The sequence below is a fragment of the Akanthomyces muscarius genome, chromosome 5, assembly GCF_028009165.1.
Source record: "Akanthomyces muscarius strain Ve6 chromosome 5, whole genome shotgun sequence".
NCBI lineage: Eukaryota > Fungi > Ascomycota > Sordariomycetes > Hypocreales > Cordycipitaceae > Akanthomyces > Akanthomyces muscarius.
The window spans coordinates 2,012,592-2,034,916 of NC_079245.1; the positions used below are offsets into that span (position 1 = coordinate 2,012,592).

Sequence of the window (22,325 nt, forward strand, 5' to 3'; positions counted from 1 at the left end):
AAAAAAAAAATGAACGTCATGGAGATGGGGGGCGCCGGGGACGGTGGTCTTTGTACGGGGGTATCCCTCAGCGCGCAGTGTTTTGTACGCGCCAATATCGTCAGCGCCTTAGTTCCAGCCGAGAGAGTTCTCAGTGGCAACGGGCGCCGAGATGTTGGCAGTGCGAGCAGAGCCCATGCTGTTTTGGCTCTGGCCGCCGTACGTACCGCGGTTGTTGGGGCTGAGGAGAGCACCGCCCATAAGAGCAGGGCTACCGTTGCCAGCGTACTGCATCTCATCGGAGCGACCGACCGACGAGATGGAGCTAGAGCGGCGGTGGTTCTGACGCTTGCGCTTGTAGCGACGGGCGACGATAAACATGGCCGCGCCGTACATGGCACCGAGACCGACGGCACCCATGACAATACCAGCCGTGGTAGCGCGCTGCTTGCCAGACTGGCTGGACGAATCGCTGCCGGAGCCGAAGGCGTCGTTGCTGTTGTTGGAGCCAGAGCCGCCCGTCTTGGCGCCCTCGTCGTCATTGTCGCCGAGGATGTCAATCGTGGGGTTGATGAGCGCCGTCAGGTTGTTGACCAGCTCCGACGGGTTGTTGTACAGCTTCGAGTTGGGAGCCCAGATGCTGGCCTTGAGGTTGTCAACCAAGTTCTGGGGGTAGTGGAGCTTGGCGAGCGTGGTAATGTAGCCAGCAGTGTTGCGCGTGTCAAAAGGAACGAGCTTGGCAATCTGGACCTTTTCCACGTCAAGGCCGTTCGCATCAGCAAGAGCCTTGGGGAGCAGGTGGAAGATCTGAGCGGCAGCGACGCTGTTGCCGGAAACAAAGTCGTAGTTGAGGGGGAACTTGAAGCCTATCTGGATGGCAGTGGTATCCTTGGGAGCTGGCTTGTCGCCGTCAGCCGGAACAATGACCTTGGGGATGTTGGTGGGCAGGGAGGTTGTGGTGGTGGCAGTCTCCGTCGTGGTCGGCGCCGTGAAGCTGAAGCTGGTGGGCTCGACGATCATGGTAGTTGGCAGCCAGTCGCTGGTTCCGGTGCCAGTGGCGGTAGGAGCGATGCTCGTGACGCCAGTCTGGGTCGGGGTCGGAGTCGGGCTAGGAGTGGTCTCGGTGGGCGTGACAACAGTGCTGGTCTCAACGGGTGTGGTCTCGATGGGGCTGCTGGTAGGCTCGAGCGAAGTGGTGGCAGGCTCAGTAGCATTGTTGGACGAAGACGAGGTGGTGACACCAGCATCCGTCGAGGTGGGCAGGGGAGTCGAGGTGAGGGTGGTCGTGGTCGCAGTCTCGGTACCGTTGACAGAGTCTGTGGGAGACAGTGTGGGAGTGAGCGTAGGTGTCAGGATGGTCGTATCGCTGCCAGTGGTGGTGGTAGCGTTGCCGCCAGGAACGTCAGTCGGGGTCAGTGTCGGGAAGCTCGAGGTGTCGGTAGGGCTGCCGGAGGTCGTAGTCGCAATGCTGGTGGTCTCGGTCGTGGAAATGATGGAAGTCGGGCTCGTGGATGTCTGGGTTCCATCGGTAGAGGTCTGAGTAGCGTCGGTGGATGTGGAGTTGGCAGACTCAGAGGTGGGAGCGGGCAGAATCGAGCTGACGACGGAGGTCAGAATGGGAATAAGGCCGGTGCCGGTAGGCGTCTCAGTTGACTGGGTGCTGGTCTCAGGCGTGGTGCTGTTGGCAACCTCGGTGGAGGTCTCGGGAGCAGCAGAGGTGACGGGCGCCGTCGAGTCGGAGGTAACAGGCGATGAGGCGTCAGACGAAGACGTGGTAGGCAGCTCAGTGGTGGAAGAAGAGCTCAGAGGAGTGCTGGTCTCGGACTCAACCGTGGTGCTGTTGGCAGAAGACGAAGCCGGAGGGAGCAGGCCGCCAACAAGGGAGGTGAGGGGGTCCAGAATGCCGCCGCCGGTCGTGGTAGGGGCCGTCTGCTGCGTGGTCTGGGCAGTCTCCTGAGAAGTGGTCGTCGGCTCGGGAGTGGTCGAAGACTCAGTAGTCGAAGGCTCGGACTTGGCGGGGGAGCTGCTGCTCTCGCTCGACACAGTGGTGGAGGAGGGGAAGATGACGCCGGTAGGACCAACGAGGATGCCGGAGCGGGTGGTCGAAGGCTTGGGGCGAACACGACGGGTGGACGAGGTGGTAGGCTGAGGCTCCGGGTTGGGGTTGGCAACACCAGTGCCACCAGGAGGCACGACGACGGTCTGGTCAACAACGACGGTGGTGGTCGGGCTCTTTTGGCGGTTGGCGTCGAAGATATTGGTAATGTCGCCGAAGTCGCCCGTGTTGAGGTCGTTCATAACGGAGCTGAAAAAGTCGCGCTTCATCTCTTCATTGTCGTCGGCGTCGAGGTCGGCATCCAGCTCAGGGTCGACATCTCTCTCGGCACGCTGGGGGTAATAGATGCGCGGGCGGTCGGCCTCGGCAATGGCAGAGGTAGCCAGAGCTAGAGTGGCGGCAAATGCGAGGGCAATCTTGGAAGGCATCTTGAAGTTGGTTGGTCGCGAAAAGAGGGTAATGATGGATATCTTTACAGTTCAGCGAATCGGTCAAGCAGCAGCGTAGTAGCGCAGCTTACGGTGAGGATATTCTAGTAGCGAATGTACGTGACAATTGTCAAAGAGCGTAAGTCTGGTAAAGTCAGTTGCAGTTCCGTGATGAGTATTCCCGCTGTCCCAGAGTCGACGAAGCAATCGGATGTGCGCTGCGCTGCGAGTCACAATCCAGATATTCATATCAATTTTGAAGATTGCGAATTGCCAGCCGTTGTCCTTTTCCTCGCATTGCATTCGTGGTTGGCGACATCAGGAAGGCGTAGGTATGGTGAAAGGCGACTCACATATAATCGAGCAAAGCGATATGTGCAGATCAGATCAAAAGAGTGACGGAACGAATAAATCGTCGACCAAGAAAATCCCAATCGCAAAACAAGCCGCTGAAAACAAGTCGGTAAGGAGTGTAAAGTCACGCGCGCGTGGCTAGTCGTCGGTAGGAGAATTAGGCGGCGACAAGCATCAGTCGGGTGAGGCCTCGTTATTTGCAAGTCTGCGATGGTTACGCAGACATGTAATCAACTTGAAATCGGACGGCGGAGGCGGGTAAGAGGAAAAGGATCGGGTAGCCGCACAAGTCGAAGAATTGGCGACGTTGAGACCCGAAACTACTCTCTCGTAACGATTGTCGTGGTCGGCGGTGGGGGAGGGAAAGGTGAAAGGAGAGAAAGGAGAGAGGGAAGTGGCACCGGGAAAAGAGAGGCAAGAGAATGGAGCCGTGGACTGCAAAAGGCAAACGGAGTGGAGGGGGAACGCGGACGGGCTGGAAACACAAGAATAGCGGCAACAAGGGGAGGGAGGATTGAATTGGATTGGCATGGCATGGGCCTGGGACTGGGGACTGGGGACTGGGGACTGGACGGGTCGATGGGTGGGAGACGCTCGGAGTGGGCGGTGGCAGTGGGTGGACTGCGCGTTGATGGGCACCAGCCAACTTGCAGCAGGCTTGCTTTCGCTCAGCCCCGGGCCATGAATACCCTGTGCTACTGCGACAGAAATAAAAATTACAGGTGAACGGACGTCCCGCAAACACACCAGTATTACAGGGCCCTTGAAGGCACTAGCACCGCAGCGTCGCAGCGCTCCCAGAACAGGCCAGGGGGTCCGGGGGCGCCTTTGGTGAGGCGACCAGGGGGACCCAGCACCGCCAGAGTGCCAGTGCTGGAATGATGGGACGCGAGCCACCAGACGGGCTGATGAAAAATAGGTAGCGGTACTGGGAGCTCGAGCCCAAGATACAAACTATTCTCGTGCACCGATGCGGGCTGAAAATGTCGCTCTCTGTTCTCGTGCTTGTATCTCGTCGCTTGATTAAATTGACCCTCCCCTCCCGTATTGTGTTTATTGGCAGCCAAAGCCAAGCCTTTTTTGCCCACCACTCACTGCAACCTCAGCGCTGCTGCCATCATCCCACCAGCTGGGCAGCTGCCGTGCTGCTTTCCACTCTTGTTCCCGCCGTTGACCCTTGCGAACCGCCTGCTTGTCAGCGCCTGCAAGGTACCTGCCGCCGCCACCAACTCGCCACCGGGGACTCAAGTACCTCCCCCTTCCTCATCCAGGTACGGGACCCAGCTAACAGGGCTTTTGGTGGACCTTCGGGCCCCCTGCTGGGAAATTGCACCACGCTAGCTCAGGTACACGTCGAAGCTTGGCTCCACGGCGATGGAAGAGAAGAACAAAGAACAGACACCGGTCAGACTGGCAGCTCTTTTTTTTTTTTTTTCTCCGATGCTGTACTCTCCCTCGTGTATTCTGATTCTCACCGGACTGTTGATATCGGTCTTCACCGGCGAACAGAGCGAGACTCACTTGCATTGACTGTCCTATCGCGATTGTTATGCCCACAATGGGGCCGCCAAGCCACAGGCGCAATTACGGGTGCAGGTAGAGTGTACCCACACGTGGGCTGCCCGTTTGCCCTGCCGCTGTGCGCATCCGCCGGCCATCCCAACGTACCCTCTACTTTGGCCAACATCAGGGGCAGTGGCGCCACACACTCCCACCCATTGGTCTATCAAAGCCACGCTGCAGTTGCTGCCCTGTGGTGCGGCAGCTAACGCACCGCTAATGGTGTACCCGCCCAGGCCGCCACCAGAGACCGAGAGACAGAACCTGAGAAAAGTGTCGCCAGGCTGGTTTCCGCTTCACCTGAAATCACGATTCAGTAACGAATACTATTTCCTCCCTACCTGCGGAGTACTCCGTGCCAATAGGCGAGATCAGCTTTTATTTCCTACAGGCCTGCAATTACCACCTGATCCAGCGGGCTTCCCTGCCACTGTTTGCTTCCAATATTGTCCGCCACACCGGCTGTGCGCCCTGCCAGCTGGCAGCGTTCGTTTGCTTCGCCCGCCAGCTGCCAATAGAATAGACCTGCAACACCATACATGATGTGCCGAACAAGATCATCACTCGTCTCTCTACACCATCATCACGCATGCCTCAGCTGCTTCATCACAAGCAATCGTCAAGCTTCTTCTCCATCACCGCGCGCAGGATTGGCGCCCCAGATGCCTCTTTTTATCCAGCGACAACTTCTGCACCAAGCCTCTGTCTCTCCACTGCCTAGCTAGTAGCTACCAACAAGCTCGACGCGCAAACACGGCTCTTTCAGAACCTCTGCCGATGGAATGCTGCATGTCGCAAAGCCAATGTCTCTCTGCGCCTTTGTCTCTCCACCAAACTAACCTCGCCGCCTAAAATAAGCACTCGCGTTACTATATCCAGTATAGCTCACAACACGCCGCGACGCCGTTCGAAAACTCTGTGATGATTGTGGTCCCGCCGATTTGCTCATCCACAAATTAGTTGCTCGTCGTTCTTCATTCTCTGCATATCTCTTCCTATTTCTGGTAACGGTCATGCAAATCAGCGCTCAATTTCCTGGTCGCACGAGAAGGATTCGTTCTGGATTCTTCTTTTGCGGCAACTCTTGTCTGTGCCGCGCGTTGGATTGGCAATGATAATTCACGCACTGAAAACGCCCTACTTGACAGCTCATCAACCCGTTACACAAAGAATTACTAGTAATATCAGCCAACCAGAATGTCGCGAGCCTCAATCGGCCAGAGTGTCGCCCAATGTTTCTCTGCCGACTGAATTCGGCACATCCTGCCCGTGCTTCGGGGCCAATGCTTGGCTTCAGGCTGAACTGCTGGGATGCTTCAGGTTGCCTCAAGCCGTCTCCCTCCTGCCCGCTGCAAGCTGCCAGGTTCCGAGGCCGCCATGGCCCAGAGCCTGTGCCCAACAAAGAGTCCAGACCTTTCGCATTGACGATCAGCAGTAGGACCCCTGCCAGCAGTACAAACCATTCCCAGTCTGGCTACAGGCATGTCAGGCTCCCCCCTACTGGGTATCGCCATTGTGGTCTTCCTTGTACCCGCCCGCGTATGCCAGGCACAGCGCCGCAAACAAACCAAAAAGCAAAAACAGGCTACACCAAGAAGAAAATACAGGGACCGACATCGAGACACTAGATTTTTCCTGCCGTCGACATTTCAACATTTCAACGCAATTCTCCTAGCTGCCGCAAAGCAACACAGCACTAGCCAGATGGTGATGGTGGACTGATGAACCCCTCTGCCCCGTGTTTCAGATTCCGCGCCGCGCGCGTTGGAATGTGCAGACTCGAAGTGACCGACTCGTCATCGCCACGAGGGAATGCATCTATGACCAATAAACAAGTTTATGCGTGGAAAACGCGCCACGGAAACCCATCATGTGAATAATAATCGCCAAAATATGGAGTTGGCACATCGCACACAAGGCGGGGGGACAGCTCGTAAACCATGCCTTCAATGACGACTATTGCCATACTACTGGTACGCTGCTGATACACCCACATGTGCCGGTCAGCGAGCAAGGGAAACTCATTCGGCTCGTAATCTTGTCGGCATATGTACCATCGCATATGTGCCATTCACTATGGCGTTTTCTACCCACTGGGCTCGCTCAATCTCGTGTTCACCGAAATCAAAATATGCAGCTGCATAGCGCACGGCCCCGTCTGAACATCTCGCCAGCAGCTCACCGGCACATTTCATTGTTCAAATCAAACTCTATGTCCCACCCAGTCTTTCTGACTCTCAATTCTAGTCGACTGGCCAGATTGGCAATTAAAATCGTGCCTGCTGCAGGGCAGAGTCCAGATCTGCTCCATCAGACGGTGTCAATGGGCGAGATTCGATTACACCACGCCAACAAGGTGACAGCGAATCTAGCATGATAGGAATCGCATCGGAGATTTTACTGCATGGGTCTTGAGAATGTTCAAGTCCATATCCTTATGTTTTGTCATTCATGGGTAGCATTCGTCGCCCACTTGTCCCTGAGTCTATCGTGGTGCTCGTACTGTGTTGATAATTGAAATGTGCCCAAAGACTGTCCTCAGACGAAACGGTCGCATTGCGGCCTGAAAAAAGAACGAATGGAAATGAAAACTAGATCACAAATGCATGTCGACCAGTCCATACACTCCAAATTTATATATGTTTCGTGGATCATGGTCAGTATAGAGAGCTTGTACGTGGACTACTCCTGGCTGGTTCTACGCCTACCCTATACACGAGCGCACCCAAAAACTCACTCTCCTGGGACTGTTTCGAAATTCTCCTGTTTACACTAATGAGCTGGGACCCTTTGACAGCTGCGACTTTTACTTAAAGCATACAGTTTTCTTGTCCGAGGGTAATGCGTTCATGAGTACACAAGTATGTGATAAAGTTTCGGTTGAAACACGTCTTCCGCTTTGGCCCTCCGGTTCGCATATCAGCGAGCTGATTACGCGCGCTCTACATAGTATAGCTCTGTAAAACCATTAAGACCAACCCATCTGTAAAGGACACAGAGGTTGAACCCTCACATTTGAAGTAAAGCCAGGCTGTGACAACTCCCAGCCATATGCAAATGCATAGCAAAGGCGGACCCCCGGCCGGACAACTCGCGCCGAACGATCCGAAGAGCGGCGATTACATGCTCGTAACAGTCTGCAGGTGAAATGCAACATGAAACGGCTCGGATGCAGTTTCCACAGATAGAACCAAGTTTTGCCGTAAACTCTCGCGGGTACCGGCTCGGTCACCTGCATCGGGGCACGTGCAGCTGAGCAACTGCAAGGGCTTTCTTTTTATATTCGGGGCAGGCCATAAATCTGCAACACGGCCTGCAAAGATGACGCTTCATATTCTGTATTTGTTCGCTGTAAACATGGAGCCCGTGTCTACATCTCGCTTCAATTCGAACGTTTCCCGGCTGACGGAGACACAGAGCTGCAGGTGCGAAAAGCGGCGATGTAGACATACGAATAACCAAGGCAGAAATACAAGCCAAACGGAGTTGCCCCTTTGAAGAGAAACGGTGGAAAATCAGTCTTTGATATCTGATGGTTTCTTTACTTCTTCTTTCGCACTGGTAAGCCGGTGTTACAGAGCTGTGACAGTCAACATCATGGCGTATGGCGTTGCACAACGTCGACTGACGGCCAAAGCGCGGTCCAGTTTCTCACGATAATGTGCAGCACATTTCTCAGATAATCATAGTGTGACCACTACCAGACGCAACTAATGTTGCAGATTTTGTTTCCATGTCCTTGGTCAAGTTCGAGGCATATCGTTGTGTCCTTGTCGAGTGACCGCAGAGACAATACCAACGACCGGATCTATAAACATGCCGTTGTTTTCCCAAAGCAGACGCAGAAGATGCAATAGAGGGCTGATTTAATGAAGGAGAGGAGAACTGACCCTAATTGGAACGATCCTCTGTTAGATCACATTGTATGCCTAGACTTTCCGCTCCGGGTCCAATGACCACACCTCTGTCTAAGTAGTAACTCTGCATCGTGAAGTTGCAACTACCCCAAAACGGCTCCAATGCTCATCTTGTATCTCCAAGATACTCGCAAATTACAATCTGCGTTGGAAAAAGCGAGATGTCCCACACAAGAAGCTTTTATTACCGCGCAGAGGACATCCATGGACGATACATCGCTCTCCAACGAAGACCAGGAGAATTTCCCCATAGAATATGCCCTTTGTCGTTGTCGCTGCTTCAAGAATATTACTGGCAAAACTTGAGTCTTCCAGTGTTGCACAATTTTGCCACAGTGGTATTGCGCGAGCGTTTTATCGGAGTTGTCATGAGGCGAGTGACGGAGCTACGTCTAGCTCATATTCAGAGTCAGGACTGGGTTGTCAATCGAAGATGCTCATCCTGGCATACCACGAGTGTATGTTATCACGTGCCTCGATATCTGCCATCGAGCTAATTGACAGTCATGAGTTACAACCACTACGCTACCGGAACAATCCTTTGTAGCGTTCTATTCCGCCGCGGCCGCCCTCGTTGGTCATCCTTGCTGGGCGGCGGGTATATTTCTACATTCCTCTGCATTTCCTCTTATGATTCCTATCTTCTGTATCACTTTTAGCCATGCACGGTCTCCTTTATTCTAATAGACCTTACTTCTCTCATCTTTTTTTCCCCCGGATGCACGATCGTCATGTCGCCGGCACGGTGAGAATCAACGTCATCGGGCAAACTCGAGCAACACCCCATCTGCCTACCCCGCACCCTAGTACTTGAGTAATCTGACCGTCTCCCCTGAGACTTGAAAAACAGACCTGCAGGCCAGATTTTGTTATATTGCCATGGCGATTCAACTACCGAAGAGCGCCGCGGACACTTTTAGCCGAGGAGAACACTATAACCTTGACAACAGCGCCATCCTTGCTTACGGCTTACAAGGTGTTGCCTCCAAGCAAGTCCAGGAAATCTGCGACCGTGCAACGGAATCGTACGCAAAACAAGTTTTGAACTGGCCTAATGGACGGCTTGCGAAACCAGACATTTTTACCCCGGCTTCCAAGAGCAGCCCGGAAAACGTTGCCCAGTGTGCGGAGCGTTTTGTGCAACACCTCAACGGCCTCTATCCATTAGAGAAGGGAAGAGAGCTTCGAACCTATCCGCATGCATTTGTAGTCATCTGCAAAGGAAAGTTACCTGATACCGTCCTCGTCGTTATTGCGTACCAAGAAGACGAAACCTGGTGTCTGAAGCAGCGGTCGGTTCCAATTGACGTGGAGTTGGGTCTGTCTCTGGACAGCCTACGATTCGGAGACATTACCGAGGAGGACATTCTTAACAAGTTCAAGAATGACGAGACGGAAGAAGTTCACGAAAGAGACCAGCAACCACAAACATAAGATACGGGCGTCTTTGTCGTCTTCAGCACTGATCTCAAGTCTGCACTGCCCGTTCCCGGGCTCATCGACCCGGCGACAGACAGGGCGCAGCCCTCTGAGGCGACGCTTGTATTCATATGCTGCGACAATGATGACCTAAAGGAAAAAGGCGCATTGGTTGTGCGGATGGACTGGGATGGAAACATTGCTCAGGATCATAAGGCATTGCAGGAGGCTGGGAGTGAGGCGATGCTGCAGGAAACAAGGGTTCCAGTCAAGGAAGCGTTGGCAAAAGCTCGTATGATTGCAGGCGAAGTTGACCATGTGGAAACACAAACAGAACAGCCTAATGTACCCAAATAAATAATCTGTACCCATATCAAATACCTAATTTTGATGTTCAGAGCCAGACCAGCGCGGGTTACCGTCCCGCGGCTGAGGGCAGTGCCGCCACCGGCAACGACACGCCCGCCCGTATCTGAGCGGCCTGGCAACTGTCAACCGCATACAAAATCAGTTCCACCGCGACTTTAAAACTCATCAAATTACCCTAGGCTTATCAATGCAAGCATGATGCCGATGCACGCCCCAGGCTTGTCGGGGTAGCACTCGGTGAGGTGGCCCTAAGGGACGCAGATGGGATATTGGGGGCGTCGATAGTGATGATGAAGTTGAAGCTGGCAAATGTAAGTTGAAATTTCTGTTCAAGTACAAGAGATTGAAATTAAAAGTCAATAAGCGGCATTCGAACGGCTCCGTAGATGCACCCCGTTTGACAAGAGGCCCGAATTCTCAAGGTGAAAGACGAGTTTGAAGAGGACTATAGTGATATTGATCATGGGTCACACCGCAGACAACATCCCTTATATAAAGGATCCGAAGTATAGCAACTCATGAGCGAAGACATGGTGTGATGCCGTCGGTTTTGGAGGATCAGGCTGGGTGGCAGCCGTGTAGTTGACGCGGTCCATGGCTAACGATGCACGGGGCTGAAGGCGAATCGCGGGGCACTGCGACAAATTTGAATAGAATCAACAAAGAATTGATCTATATGCAGACGAGGGTTGTAAGAACACAAAACCCTCCCGTTGGCATGGCCGTGCCCGGAGCTGTCAGGATGTGGCGGATATAAGGGAATGGTGCCACGCTAGGGAAGCCATCTACAAGGCGGCGATGGCAGAGATCTCGACATTAGTTCGCTCGCTGAAACGGAATGAAGAGACCTGGATATAAGAAATAAATCTCGTCCATCATCCTGTGATGAGTTGGGCCGAATTTGAATCCAATGTTAATACAATAATGTTCAAGTCTAAAAATAGCATCCTGTATGCAGGGTCTAGAGTCCGCCTCCGTTTCACAACGAGAAGGGCCTCTTGGATGAGAAGATGACGAAATATATGATTGAAATTTGCATAAAATCGACCTGCCTTTTCTTAAGCCCATTTCCTTTGGTGTCTCTTTTGATAGGCGTCGACGTGCTGTGCTCTATACATATGTACTCAGCATGTCGCCGTTGCCAGCGCGGCGGCCCACCAGTTCTCCCTGCGCTCCGCTGTGGCGGCGCGGCGGCGCTGAAGGTGGCCCGGAATGGTGCCATTTGTTCTCGCAACTCTAAACCACCTGTCCCCTCAATCACTTCGTTCTTGCCACAAACCCGCCTTCCCATCACGCTGGTCGAGATGGCGCGCCGTCAGCACTTGACGCTGTCGCTTCTCCTCATCGTCTTTTTATTCCTCAGTATATCCTACTTTTTCACCTCGGCGCCGGCTGCGGCGCGCGACCGCGCGGCCTCTCTAGTAGGCGCCGCCGTCCCGAACAAACAACAGCCGGCGCAGGCGTCGACCGACGATCAGCAGCACAATCTCAACCACAACGATGCGACGCAACCTGCCAACGTCGCCGCGCCGTCTGCGACACCGGGATTCAGCATCGACCTCGGCTCGCTGCCGTCGCTAGAGGGCGACTCGATAGCGCCGAAGCTGGAGAATGCGACACTCAAGTAGGCCGATACTCCGAGACGCAGAATGCGACGCGATGCTAACATGACTTGCAGAGCCGAACTCGGACGAGCGACGTGGCGCTTCCTACATACTATGGCCGCCCGATTCCCCGACAAGCCGACCAAGGACGAGCGCACCACCTTTGAGACCTTTATACACCTTTTCGCGCGACTCTACCCATGCGGCGACTGCGCACAACACTTTCGCGACATCCTCGCCAAGTACCCGCCACAGTCAGGCTCGCGTAGCGCTGCGGCCGGCTGGCTCTGCTACGCGCACAACCTCGTCAACGAGCGCCTCAAGAAGCCAGCCTTTGATTGCAACACCATCGGGGACTTTTACGACTGCGGCTGTGCCGACGACGACAAGAAGAAGGAGGCTGCTGCTGGGGACGAAAAGAAGGAGGATAAGAAAGAGTAGCGCATCGTTGTCACAGTGTATGAGACAATTGTATTTTTTAAGCGGCATCTTTGTGTTTTTCTGGATTACAACCGAGCGATGTTATGGATCATCAAATAGACATATCTGGAGTACTCAATCATCAACATATTTTGAATTGGCAAGGGACCCCGCCCACCGTTGCGCGAGATGATCGTCGGGGACTGAGAAAAGCGAGGGAAATGCAGCTAATGGAATTAATACAAAACATAATTGCTTTTCAAATCTGACTTGATGCTGCTTCTGACTGCGGCGAGACATGCACACGTGACTATTCACGTGACACTGCCAGGTAGCTCTGACGACGTCGCGGCTGCGCGTCCGAAGCTGCCTGAGCTAGGCTGGAGAGCTCCGACCCGTTCGACCTGGCCGCATCGCACGCATCACAATTAAGCCAACAACGAATCCAAGTACCCTCTCTTACATTAAAACCGAAAACCATAGACTCACAGAGCCGTTACACATACCGACATTATGGAGTTTGGCCACAAGGGAGTGCTGTCTGAGGGTTCGTTTGCCGTGATCGGCCGCCGTACGCTGGCCACATAGCTAACGACGGGAATAGATGGCATCCACGTCGATATGGAGCACCTGAAGAAGGGCGAGGTCAAGTGAGTTTGCGTATGCGACAATGATACTGGTGGATGATGCTAACCTGCCGTAGCCTGGGTACCTCGATGTACGTATCGGTCACCAAGTCGGAAAGTCAATGGCGGGATGCTAACAGGAGGCAGCATGGCAGTTACATTCAAGGACGGAGTTATTCTCGGTATGCGCGGCGCTGAATACTGGCCCCGACACTAGAGGACGTTAGCTGACAAGCATAGGCGCCGATTCACGAACCACGACGGGCGCCTACATCGCCAACCGAGTGACGGATAAGCTGACCAGAGTACACGACACCATCTGGTGCTGCCGATCCGGCTCGGCGGCTGACACACAGGCTGTCGCGGACATTGTGCAATACCAGCTGGGCATGTTTGCGATGCAGAGCGGCAAGCCCCCGATGACGCAGACCGCGGCATCCATTTTCCAAGAACTTTGCTACGCCAACAAGGACCGCCTATCGTAAGTCGAGAGGACTCATGCGCAGCATTGAAGAAGGAGAGGTTGGGCGTGCTGACTTTGTGGTTTACAGAGCTGGTCTGATTATCGCGGGCTGGGACGAGCGGTTCGGCGGCCAAGTCTACTCGATCCCGCTGGGCGGATCGCTGCACAAGCAAGCATATGCCATTGGCGGATCTGGATCAACATATATCTACGGTTACTGCGACGCCAACTGGAAGGAGGGCATGGAGGAGGCCGTGGCCGTCGACTTTGTCAAGGGGGCGCTGCGCGAGGCCATCAAGTGGGACGGCAGCTCGGGCGGCGTGATCCGCATGGTGGTGCTGACGGCCAAGGGCGCGGACCGCCACCTGTACCTGCCGGACACGGACTATACTGTGCGCCACGACTAGATGATACGACAAGAGATGGGGGAGATGCGAGGATGGAGACATTTGTACACTATAGTACCGACCTGGTCTTGACAGCAAACAAAAGAAAGAATCTTTGGTTCACGGCCAAGAAGCGAAGAGGGTTTGAATGTGCATGTGTGATGCGAGTGAAAAGATGGACAGAGCAGTGAGGAATGGGCTGATGGAAGCACTGTGCTGAGCCAAAGAACTGGTATATGCACGTGCCTAGTCGTTGATCGAAAGATGCCGCTTGAGCATTGGCCACTGACACTAAATAAGCAGCACAGTGCATGGCTGGCCATTCATCAACGTGGTACCATGCAGAAGGGGAACAAGAGGCGCGGGCCGGGCTGAGCATCAATTTTTGCATGTCTGGAGAGGGATCGGAGAGGGATCATGTTGACGGTGTGCTTGCGTAGGAGGAAGCGGTTAGAAATGATAGCTAGGACTTACTTGCACAAGAGTGTCACGGTGAGAATGGACTCAATTTTGGCAACTGCGCGTGCTTGATAAGGCTAGGGAAGGATGCGCGGGTCGCCAGAAGGGGACAGTTACATTCTAAGAAGCAAAGACGGATACAAAATGCCATCATAGCGCCGGTGACTTGGACTTTAGAATGTTCCGCACGGTGGCTGCCGTCTCGTGCAAGACGCTTGTACATTGGACTGGTTGTTGAGACACGGTCGGTCTACCAGAGTAGACATGCGGCTGGCACGGGGATATAAATGACGTGCGCAGAAGCAGCAGCCAGACTGGAGGGTGCGTTGGCGGCGGCAAAGCACGCACAAGATCTCGACAGGGATAATGACTATGTTGAATATGGTCTATGTAAATTCTGACCAATTATAGCCGTCGTGGAGAGGGCATGGGGGCTGCGATGACGAGAATCGGCCTTGGTAGTAGCATCAGTGGTTTCATCCAGTGTGAGCCGACACCTGTTCTATTGCAAGACACCATCGGGGAGAGAAAAGGATCCGAGACAGAGGTTTTTAGATGCCTTGCTCGATCCAAGCACATGGGACACGTTCAGTTCAGGGGCAGAGAAATAAAACCATTGTTCGCTGGCCTGCTGGGCAGAGACAAGACGTTGCCGTCGAGGCAGGCCTCTCTCCCTAGACAATAAGCATTTTTTGTCTCGCACCCCACAGCGGATGGCAGCTGGGCCCACGTGCGGCAAGACGGCGACGTGGTTTGGCGCGCACTGAGGCTTGATAACTGCCTCAACCACGGACCTGGGACTTGCAGGCTTGCAGCCCACGGGTAATAAGCACTGTAAAATTAGGGATCAGTACTGGGTAGTCAAGCAGTAGACGGTGAAGTAGAATACACTAATGTTGTATCCGTAAAACCACTGCGCTAATAAAAAAAAAGGCCACCAGTTCTCGGGTACCTTGCTTTGTATCACCAGGGGATATGCCTTTCCGTTCCTCACGCAGCCCCCTCCCTCGAGAGGAACTTGTCTCCTTTTTCTTCTTGTTCCCTTTTCTTACGAGATCCCTGTGTGTGTTTGTGCGCCCAACGCATTGTGTTCTTTTTCCATCTCAGGGGAAGGTGGCCTAGTACTTGTGCCTGCAGAGCCAACGACAGCGCCGGGCGACACCCACGTTGGGGAGACGACCATTTCATAGCGCCGAGGTGTGCTTTTGTTAGCACACAGCACGTTCCTCTGAGCTGACGACGCTGCTGCTGTGCTGGTTCGCCATACAAACGGACATTGCCAGACACATTCTCTCCTCTATACGATTTCCTACAATTCCTCTTCTTCAACATTTGCCTCTCAAAAGAGCTCCTGGGAAGAAAAAGGGAACACGGCCTCAACAAAAATTACCCAGAACTAGGCCTCCAAACGGGTAGATTCGACAACTATCCGCGCCCCGCGGCCGCAACCCCACATACGCACCCGATTCGCAGACCGCTACATAAAATAGACCAGCATCGACAGCCGACTCAAGCCAGCGAGAATATCAGACAACGAAGGATCACTGCCACAAGAACAAACCAGAAAGCAAAAGAGCGGATTCTCGAGCAATTTTTACTGTTACGAGAGGTGTCCAACAACCGTCGCCCGAAACAGAGCTAGCTGGCCCTTTATCCGCAGATTGCGCAAGCCGCTGCCGATCAGCTCTTTTACAGCCACGCTGGAGGCCAACGAACCCAGAAAGAAGAAAGATAGACTGCCGATTTCCTTGATTCGCGGCGACCCATTTCAGGGTCTTTGTGGATTTTCCATCTTTTTGTGGTGGAAGCCAAAAAGACACCAAAGCATTACACGCATTCTTGCCCGTTTGTCACCACTACACCATTATAAAGCACTGCGATACTTGTGGCCGATTCAGCCATCCACGACATCGAAAACGGCCGTTCCGAAAATACGTCTCTGACGGACGACGGCTCGTGACGCTTTGCCGTCTCAACGCATCGCGCTGTTCCAAAAGACGACCAGTACTGCGACGCTGCCATAGCACCCTGCAGGACAAACTATAGTTACCTGGTGAGTTTGGTTACAACGTTTCCTTATCCACCCTTTGCTTGCAAAATCCCATTTCCCACTGCATTTATTTCATGAGACCCCCAATCCTGCCCACCGCATATGCAGGCTGCCGTGATGCTGCTCTCCACGTGCGTGCGGCAACAGATGGGAGGGGTGACGTGACAGTTGGGTCGAGGCGATTCCGCCCGGCGTTGGTGGCTTGTTCACGATGCACACCCATCCAGGCACACACACCACCCATCCATTCCTCTGACAGAGAGTCTCAGCTCCCTTGGTGCTGCACCAGGAGCCGTCGCGTCCGCTGCCGTGTCACGTCGTGTGTCTGGCGCTACTCGAGGGTTTACATATCATGCATGCACCCCATCAAGAAAGGGAAAAGAAAAAAAGGCCGATCGGCCAGCGAGTTCTCACACCGCTGGCTATGCTGGCTTGTGTAATACGACGCTGGCACGGGATCGCGGCCGCAGCGTGCGTTCATGTGCGTCTAGCGACTGGCCTCCGGTGGTGATGCAACCTGGTATTGGGCAGCAAGAGGGACAGAACCGGCGTGAGATATATATGCGGAAATATATCCTGCGTTGCCAGTTCGTCCACCCATGGCATCGAGTCATGGAATCGCCAATACACTCGTATTTATTCGCCCTGGCCCGAGAGCCGGCTCCTCTTTTGCTGTCGCCAACAAGATAGAGATTGGCTCGGGCTGGCCGTTCCGGTTCATTGTCGCCAGCCGCAAGCAGCGTTAGCGCAACGCTACAGTGGTTCTGTTGGTGCCTCCAGGCGACTTGGGGGATCCCGCAGCCCGCTGTGATGCGCTGAAACCACCCCAAGGAAGCAAGGAACCACTGCTACAACCACTGCAATCCCCGCTGTCACCAGCCCCAAAGGCACCTGGGAAACAGGCGGCTGAGAACCCCCCCGGCGTCGCCTCGTCGCCTGCTCTTCCTCTCTCTCCGTTTCCCTCCCGCCACAACTCCCACTCTGTTGCTGCATCCAACTCTCGTCCTTTTTTCTTTTTCATCGTCTTCTTGTTCCTCGGCGTCGCATTTGTCCTTGTTTTCGTCATCTGTTTCTTCTACCAGGAGCATTCGCTAATCTCGTATACCTTGTTTTTTTGCGCCCTCTTTTTCAGATACAATCAGTTTTCTTGTCCCGCTTCTACCTGCTGCCTTGGTCGCAATCGCCCACCCCCGCCGCCCTCGCACACAACGCAGGGGAGCAAATACACACAGGTTGGGCCCCTCTCGTACACCGAGAGAAGAAGAAAAAAAAGATTCCACACACACACCGCGCTCGCACGACGATGAAATGGCAGCAGTAATTGGCGACTTCGTAACCGACCTCTCACGATTCCATACCATGATTACCAGCTCGTCGTCGCTACAACGCAAGTCGCCCCGCTCCCACGAACCTCCTCACTACCAACAGTCCCCCGGCCGCGCGCGACAACGGTCGACCTCGTCCTCCGCCACCACCAACGCCGCTGCCCCGCCACACCACTCGCCCTCGTCGCGGCTCGCCTCGTCACCATCGTCGACGTCCCGTCGAGACTCGGCCGCCTCGCACCGCGCCCCCAAGGCTTCCGCCTCCCTCGCCTCTCCCGCCTCTTCGGCTCGCAACACCCAGTTTTCTCCTTCCTCTCGCGCCGGGCCCGCCAGGTTTCCCTCGCCCCCGCCCTCGTCGTCCCCCGCCGCTGTTGTCCCGCCGCAACCCCCGGCAGATGATGCCAACTTTGCGTCTATGGATGCCATCAATAGAGATGACGTCTCCGCGACACACTTTAACCCTGCTGCTCTAGCCGCCGACCGCCGACAGCAGCAACCCTCACCGCCTTCCGACGACTACCGCCTCCAGGCCACACATGCCGGCCCAGCTTCTGCCCCGCGCTCGGCCGGCCCTCTGGCGCCTCCCGTCGACGGTCCTACAGCGCAGACCATCATCCACGTCCGCGATCTCGCTCACATCACCACTCTTGTCCAGGAGGGCAGCCTTGGCGCCGCGGCCACAGGCCCCTCGACCGGCCAGACCCAGTACGAGATCAGCGCCATGCCTATTAACGACGTCATTGACATGGTCGCCGCCCTCCTCACCAAAATCACAACGACCAACGACTTGCAGCACGATGCCATGCAGCGCAACGTTGCCCACCAGCAGCAGGCCAACCAGAACCACGAATCCCCGGGCTCCCACATGAGCCCCCTGAGCCACTCGGTCCTCGCCTTTCACGGTAAAAACGTGCCTGCCATATCTATCCTCAGCTATCTCGGCAGAATACACAAGTACTGCCCAACCACCTATGAAGTGTTTTTGAGCTTGCTCGTGTACTTTGACCGGATGACGGAACGCGTCAACGATAGAGTCGTCAAGACGGAGCGTGCCCGTCAAAGGGCCGCCTCCCAGTCGCAGCCATATCCTGCCCACTCGCGCTCTGCCTCGCGGCAGGTTGACACGACGATGCGTGACAGCACCACGCCGGCCGCTGACAACTCGGACGAGACGGACTCTGATCTGGCCGACGACGAGGACGACGAGGACGATACCATGGTGGACTCACCGACGGCGCGGGAGGAGCACGCCAAGCCGTTTGCGCCAGAGGAGCGCCCCGTTGCCAGCCCGGCCACCTATTTTGTCGTTGACAGCTTCAACATCCACCGTCTCATCATCTCTGGTGTCACTTGCGCCAGTAAATTCTTTTCGGACGTCTTTTACACCAACTCAAGATATGCCAAGGTATGTCCCACCAGTCTGGGTGCCCATCTGCTTTTCCCAAATCACTAACATTTTCTAGGTTGGTGGTCTGCCGCTTGCCGAACTTAATCACCTGGAGCTCCAATTCCTCGTTCTCAACGACTTTCGACTGGCCATTCCCGTCGAGGAGCTCGAGGGCTATGCCACGATGCTGGTAGAATTCTATGCCCGCGAGGTAGTGGCCAAAGGCGTCGGCATCAAATAGCCGGCCCCAAAGGGGGAAAAAGAGGTCACGATGCAGATACCACACTCACCCACGTTTATAATTATTTTGGAATCCGGGGAAATCGGAAAGGGAAAGCTCATTTTAGAAAGTCGCGGCTGGAGACAAGACACGTCATGGGCAACGGACACACGGCCTGCGCAAACAAACCCAAATATACTTTACAGGAGGTTCGAATCACGCAGATTCATTGCATCGGCGTTGGGGTCTTTTTATTATTATTTCTCTTTTGGAGGATTTTGGTTGTTGCGATATCTGATTCAGTGTGCGTTTTTTGGGGTGATGAACGTATATAGAGCTGATGCATTACGATTATTTACCTTGTGCTCTGTTGATACTGTGATGCCTTGTCAATGAGTCATGTCTTGTATGTCTTGTCAATCAGCGATGTATCGTCAATGAGTGATACCTTGTCAATCAAGTGGTGACGTAATGTCGGCCTTGCTTATGGTGAAAAGGCCTGCGTCGCACGTAGGTTGATACCCAGAGGAAGCTCTGTCCTGCAAATACAATTAAACACGTACACCGGGATAGATGTGGCCTGACAGCTTGGGCATCCTGGGGATTTATATAGTCCTTGAAGGAGGGGGGCGTGAGGCGTACGGCGTTGAGTTGGTGAGCAAGTTTTTTCTGTCCCGGGGGGGTGCAACTGAGCAAGTTTTTTTTTTTTTTCCATGACAGACTGGGAGGGGGGCGTGTGCACCCCCAATGAGCAAGTTTTTTTTTTTGTCTTTAGGCAAGCCGTTGAAACGATGTATACTAATAGAAGGAACAAGCGAGCTGAATCTGGAAAGCGGTTCAAGTTTAGGGGTCCGATCGGAAAAGGGAGCCGAAAATCTGGGGTTGAAATTTGACGACATGTCGTGAGGCATCACGACCACGCACGACATGCACTACAGCCGGTGCACTGACAAAAAGCACTCGATAACCCCCCACAGCAGGCATTAAATCACAGATGGCTTGATTATCATCTACAGCTCATTAATGCTTTGAAGGTAACAACATGCGTCTATTTTTCTTCTTCTTTTGAATTCACAGCATCGAAGCGGGATGGTATCCTTGCGTAACCACTCATTACTATTATTTCCTTTTCAACTTCTATGAGTCTGCACTACTAGGCCCGTTTATACATTGACATTTTCCTTTTCTTTATTACAATGTCGCGCTTTCGCTGTCGCTGCTTCCTCTACAGCATCATGGCGGCGACACCACCCGCGGCAGCGAGGACGCCTGCCACCGAGGCCTTGAAGCCGGCCGGCGCGGCAGCGGGCTTGTCGGTGCTGCTGGGCGTCGACGAGGCCGCGCCGCTTCCGCTGGTGGAGCTCGCGGCGCCGCTGGTGGGGGTGCCGCTGCTCATCATGGAGCCAGAGGACATCATGCTGCTCATGGACGAGTCAGTCATCATCATGCTGCTGCTCATCGACGAGCCAGACGGCATGCTGCTCATGCTGCCGGAGGTGGTCATGCTCATGCTGCTGCCGCCGCTGCCGCCGGCGCTCATGATCATGCCGCCGGTGACAGAGTCCGGGGAGACATTGTCCGACGCCTTGGCCGCGGCGTCCTTGTACTTGGACAGGTCGTCCTCGCTGCCGTTGATGACGGCGACCATGCCGTCCTGGCAGTGCTGGGCCTCGGAGCAGTAAATGTACATGGCGTCTGTCGAGTTGACCATGACCTCGAACGTCTCTTTCTACAAACACAGCTCGCACATTAGCTCATCAATTTCCTTCTCTAAAGATTGTTTTGCTAGGGCCACGTCGAGCGAAGCGAGGAAAAAAAAAGAAAAAAAGAAAAAAGACTTACGGCTTCGCCGCTGGAGGTGGGCACAAAGCCAGAGTAAAACATGCCCGACGTGGCCGGCGAGCAGGCCTTGTCCATGGTGCCGAGGACGACGCTGTGCTTGCGCGGGTAGAAGTGGAAGGAGAGCATGTCGCCCTTGCTGGCGGTGATCATGTCCGGGCTAAAGGTGAGGCCGTCCTTGCCGACGTCGACCATGATGGTCTTGGCCGAGGCCGTGCTGGCGACCATGGCGGCGGCGGGGAGGATGGTGTTGACGCGCATTTTCAAGGTTGTGATTCGGGGTGTTGAAATGTGAGAGATGTGGCGGATAAGTATCAATTGATGTGTTGTATATAGATGGAAAGTCGTGCATCGGGGCAGAGAGTCAGGGAGGAAAGAGAACCGGGCTTGTCTCTTTATATACTTGACAAACACTGTCGGGGGGAGAGGGGGGCCAGCATACCCTTCCAATCCTAGACCACATCCGTCTCAATCAAGCGTGTCAAGTAGTTACATGCCTGCAGCCAGTCACACATAAATACTGGCCAGCGCTAAAAGCAAGAGAGGTACGGCCGGCTCGACCCCAGAGCCGACAATCCGTCACACAACGGGACAACCTTGGGGTTGCTGCGCTCCCACCCCCTGCCTGTCTGGTCTGGGCTGGTACCTACCTGCCGAGACCGAAACACAAATAACTTTGACATGTCTTTCTGTTTATAGCTAAAGCCGATTGGGATGGAGCCAGCCTTGGATGAATGATGACGGGAGTGGGATGAGCGGCTCGTCAGTGAGTGGCTTGCTTCATCAACTCCCCACGGGGCAGCAAACACCCATGATTGCTTTATTATTTACAGCCTGCCCTCCCATTGGTGGCTTTCCAATCGACTTTCCCAACGCCGACGCCCATGTACTCTTACGCTGCGGAGTTACCTTTCAACTTTTCTTCCAGGATTGCCCTTTGGAATCGATGAGGTCAGCGCCAGGGCCTAAACATGGGCTAACACTGGCTCGTCTTCTTTTTTGTTTATTGCCAGGCAAGATGCTACGCCTTTTTTGCATTTTAGCCCTGGGCAGCTGGGGTACTTGGCTCGGGAGTGTGTCGATCCGTTTAGTGGCGAAAAGGTTTGGGATGCCAAGCTAGGCCATCTGTGGCGTGGGCGGAAGCATGTATGCTTTGGGCTCAAAGACAGAGAGGAGAGAGGCTGTCGTTGTTTCAGCGCTTTTGAAAGCCTCGACACTCACGCCATCTCGCAAGCAGACCTACAAGAAAATGACCTGCCAACACCAAGCCCTGCACCGCCAGAAAGCCCTCAATCCCCTTTTCTTTCCCTGTCCCGCGCTGTAACAGAAATGAGCACGGCTCATCCATCGCACAGGACGGCAAGCACGGCAAGAGGCAGTAGCAAGGGCGCTAAACCGCCTGAGACAGGCTCGGCGCGGAACCTCTGTCTGCCGGCTGCTCTACTGCGGCACATCGTCTCCGGG

General features: G+C 54.4%; 6 protein-coding genes across 6 annotated transcripts; 4 read left to right on the plus strand and 2 right to left on the minus strand.

Moving 5' to 3' along the window:
- Positions 1-108: 108 nt before the first annotated feature.
- Positions 109-2,463, minus strand: LMH87_009951 (uncharacterized protein; the record flags this gene model as incomplete). Its single annotated transcript, XM_056197034.1, has 1 exon — positions 109-2,463. The coding sequence occupies one exon, from the start codon at positions 2,461-2,463 to the stop codon at positions 109-111; it is 2,355 nt and encodes a 784-aa protein (XP_056054124.1).
- A 6,710-nt stretch (positions 2,464-9,173) lies between these two features.
- On the plus strand, positions 9,174-9,728 carry LMH87_009952 (uncharacterized protein; the record flags this gene model as incomplete). The annotated part of the gene is made up of 1 exon (XM_056197035.1): positions 9,174-9,728. The coding sequence occupies one exon, from the start codon at positions 9,174-9,176 to the stop codon at positions 9,726-9,728; it is 555 nt and encodes a 184-aa protein (XP_056054125.1).
- Positions 9,729-11,386: 1,658 nt separating this feature from the next.
- LMH87_009953 (uncharacterized protein) lies at positions 11,387-12,127 on the plus strand (the record flags this gene model as incomplete). Its single annotated transcript, XM_056197037.1, has 2 exons — positions 11,387-11,706; positions 11,761-12,127. 2 exons carry the CDS (start codon positions 11,387-11,389, stop codon positions 12,125-12,127), a joined length of 687 nt encoding a protein of 228 aa, XP_056054126.1.
- A 492-nt stretch (positions 12,128-12,619) lies between these two features.
- On the plus strand, positions 12,620-13,602 carry LMH87_009954 (uncharacterized protein; the record flags this gene model as incomplete). Its single annotated transcript, XM_056197038.1, has 6 exons — positions 12,620-12,653; positions 12,711-12,756; positions 12,810-12,824; positions 12,880-12,914; positions 12,973-13,213; positions 13,284-13,602. The coding sequence occupies 6 exons, from the start codon at positions 12,620-12,622 to the stop codon at positions 13,600-13,602; spliced, it is 690 nt and encodes a 229-aa protein (XP_056054127.1).
- A 3,847-nt stretch (positions 13,603-17,449) lies between these two features.
- On the plus strand, positions 17,450-19,043 carry LMH87_009955 (uncharacterized protein; the record flags this gene model as incomplete). The annotated part of the gene is made up of 2 exons (XM_056197039.1): positions 17,450-18,820; positions 18,879-19,043. 2 exons carry the CDS (start codon positions 17,450-17,452, stop codon positions 19,041-19,043), a joined length of 1,536 nt encoding a protein of 511 aa, XP_056054128.1.
- A 1,204-nt stretch (positions 19,044-20,247) lies between these two features.
- LMH87_009956 (uncharacterized protein) lies at positions 20,248-21,122 on the minus strand (the record flags this gene model as incomplete). Its single annotated transcript, XM_056197040.1, has 2 exons — positions 20,248-20,751; positions 20,865-21,122. The coding sequence occupies 2 exons, from the start codon at positions 21,120-21,122 to the stop codon at positions 20,248-20,250; spliced, it is 762 nt and encodes a 253-aa protein (XP_056054129.1).
- Between the last annotated feature and the right edge of the window lie 1,203 nt (positions 21,123-22,325).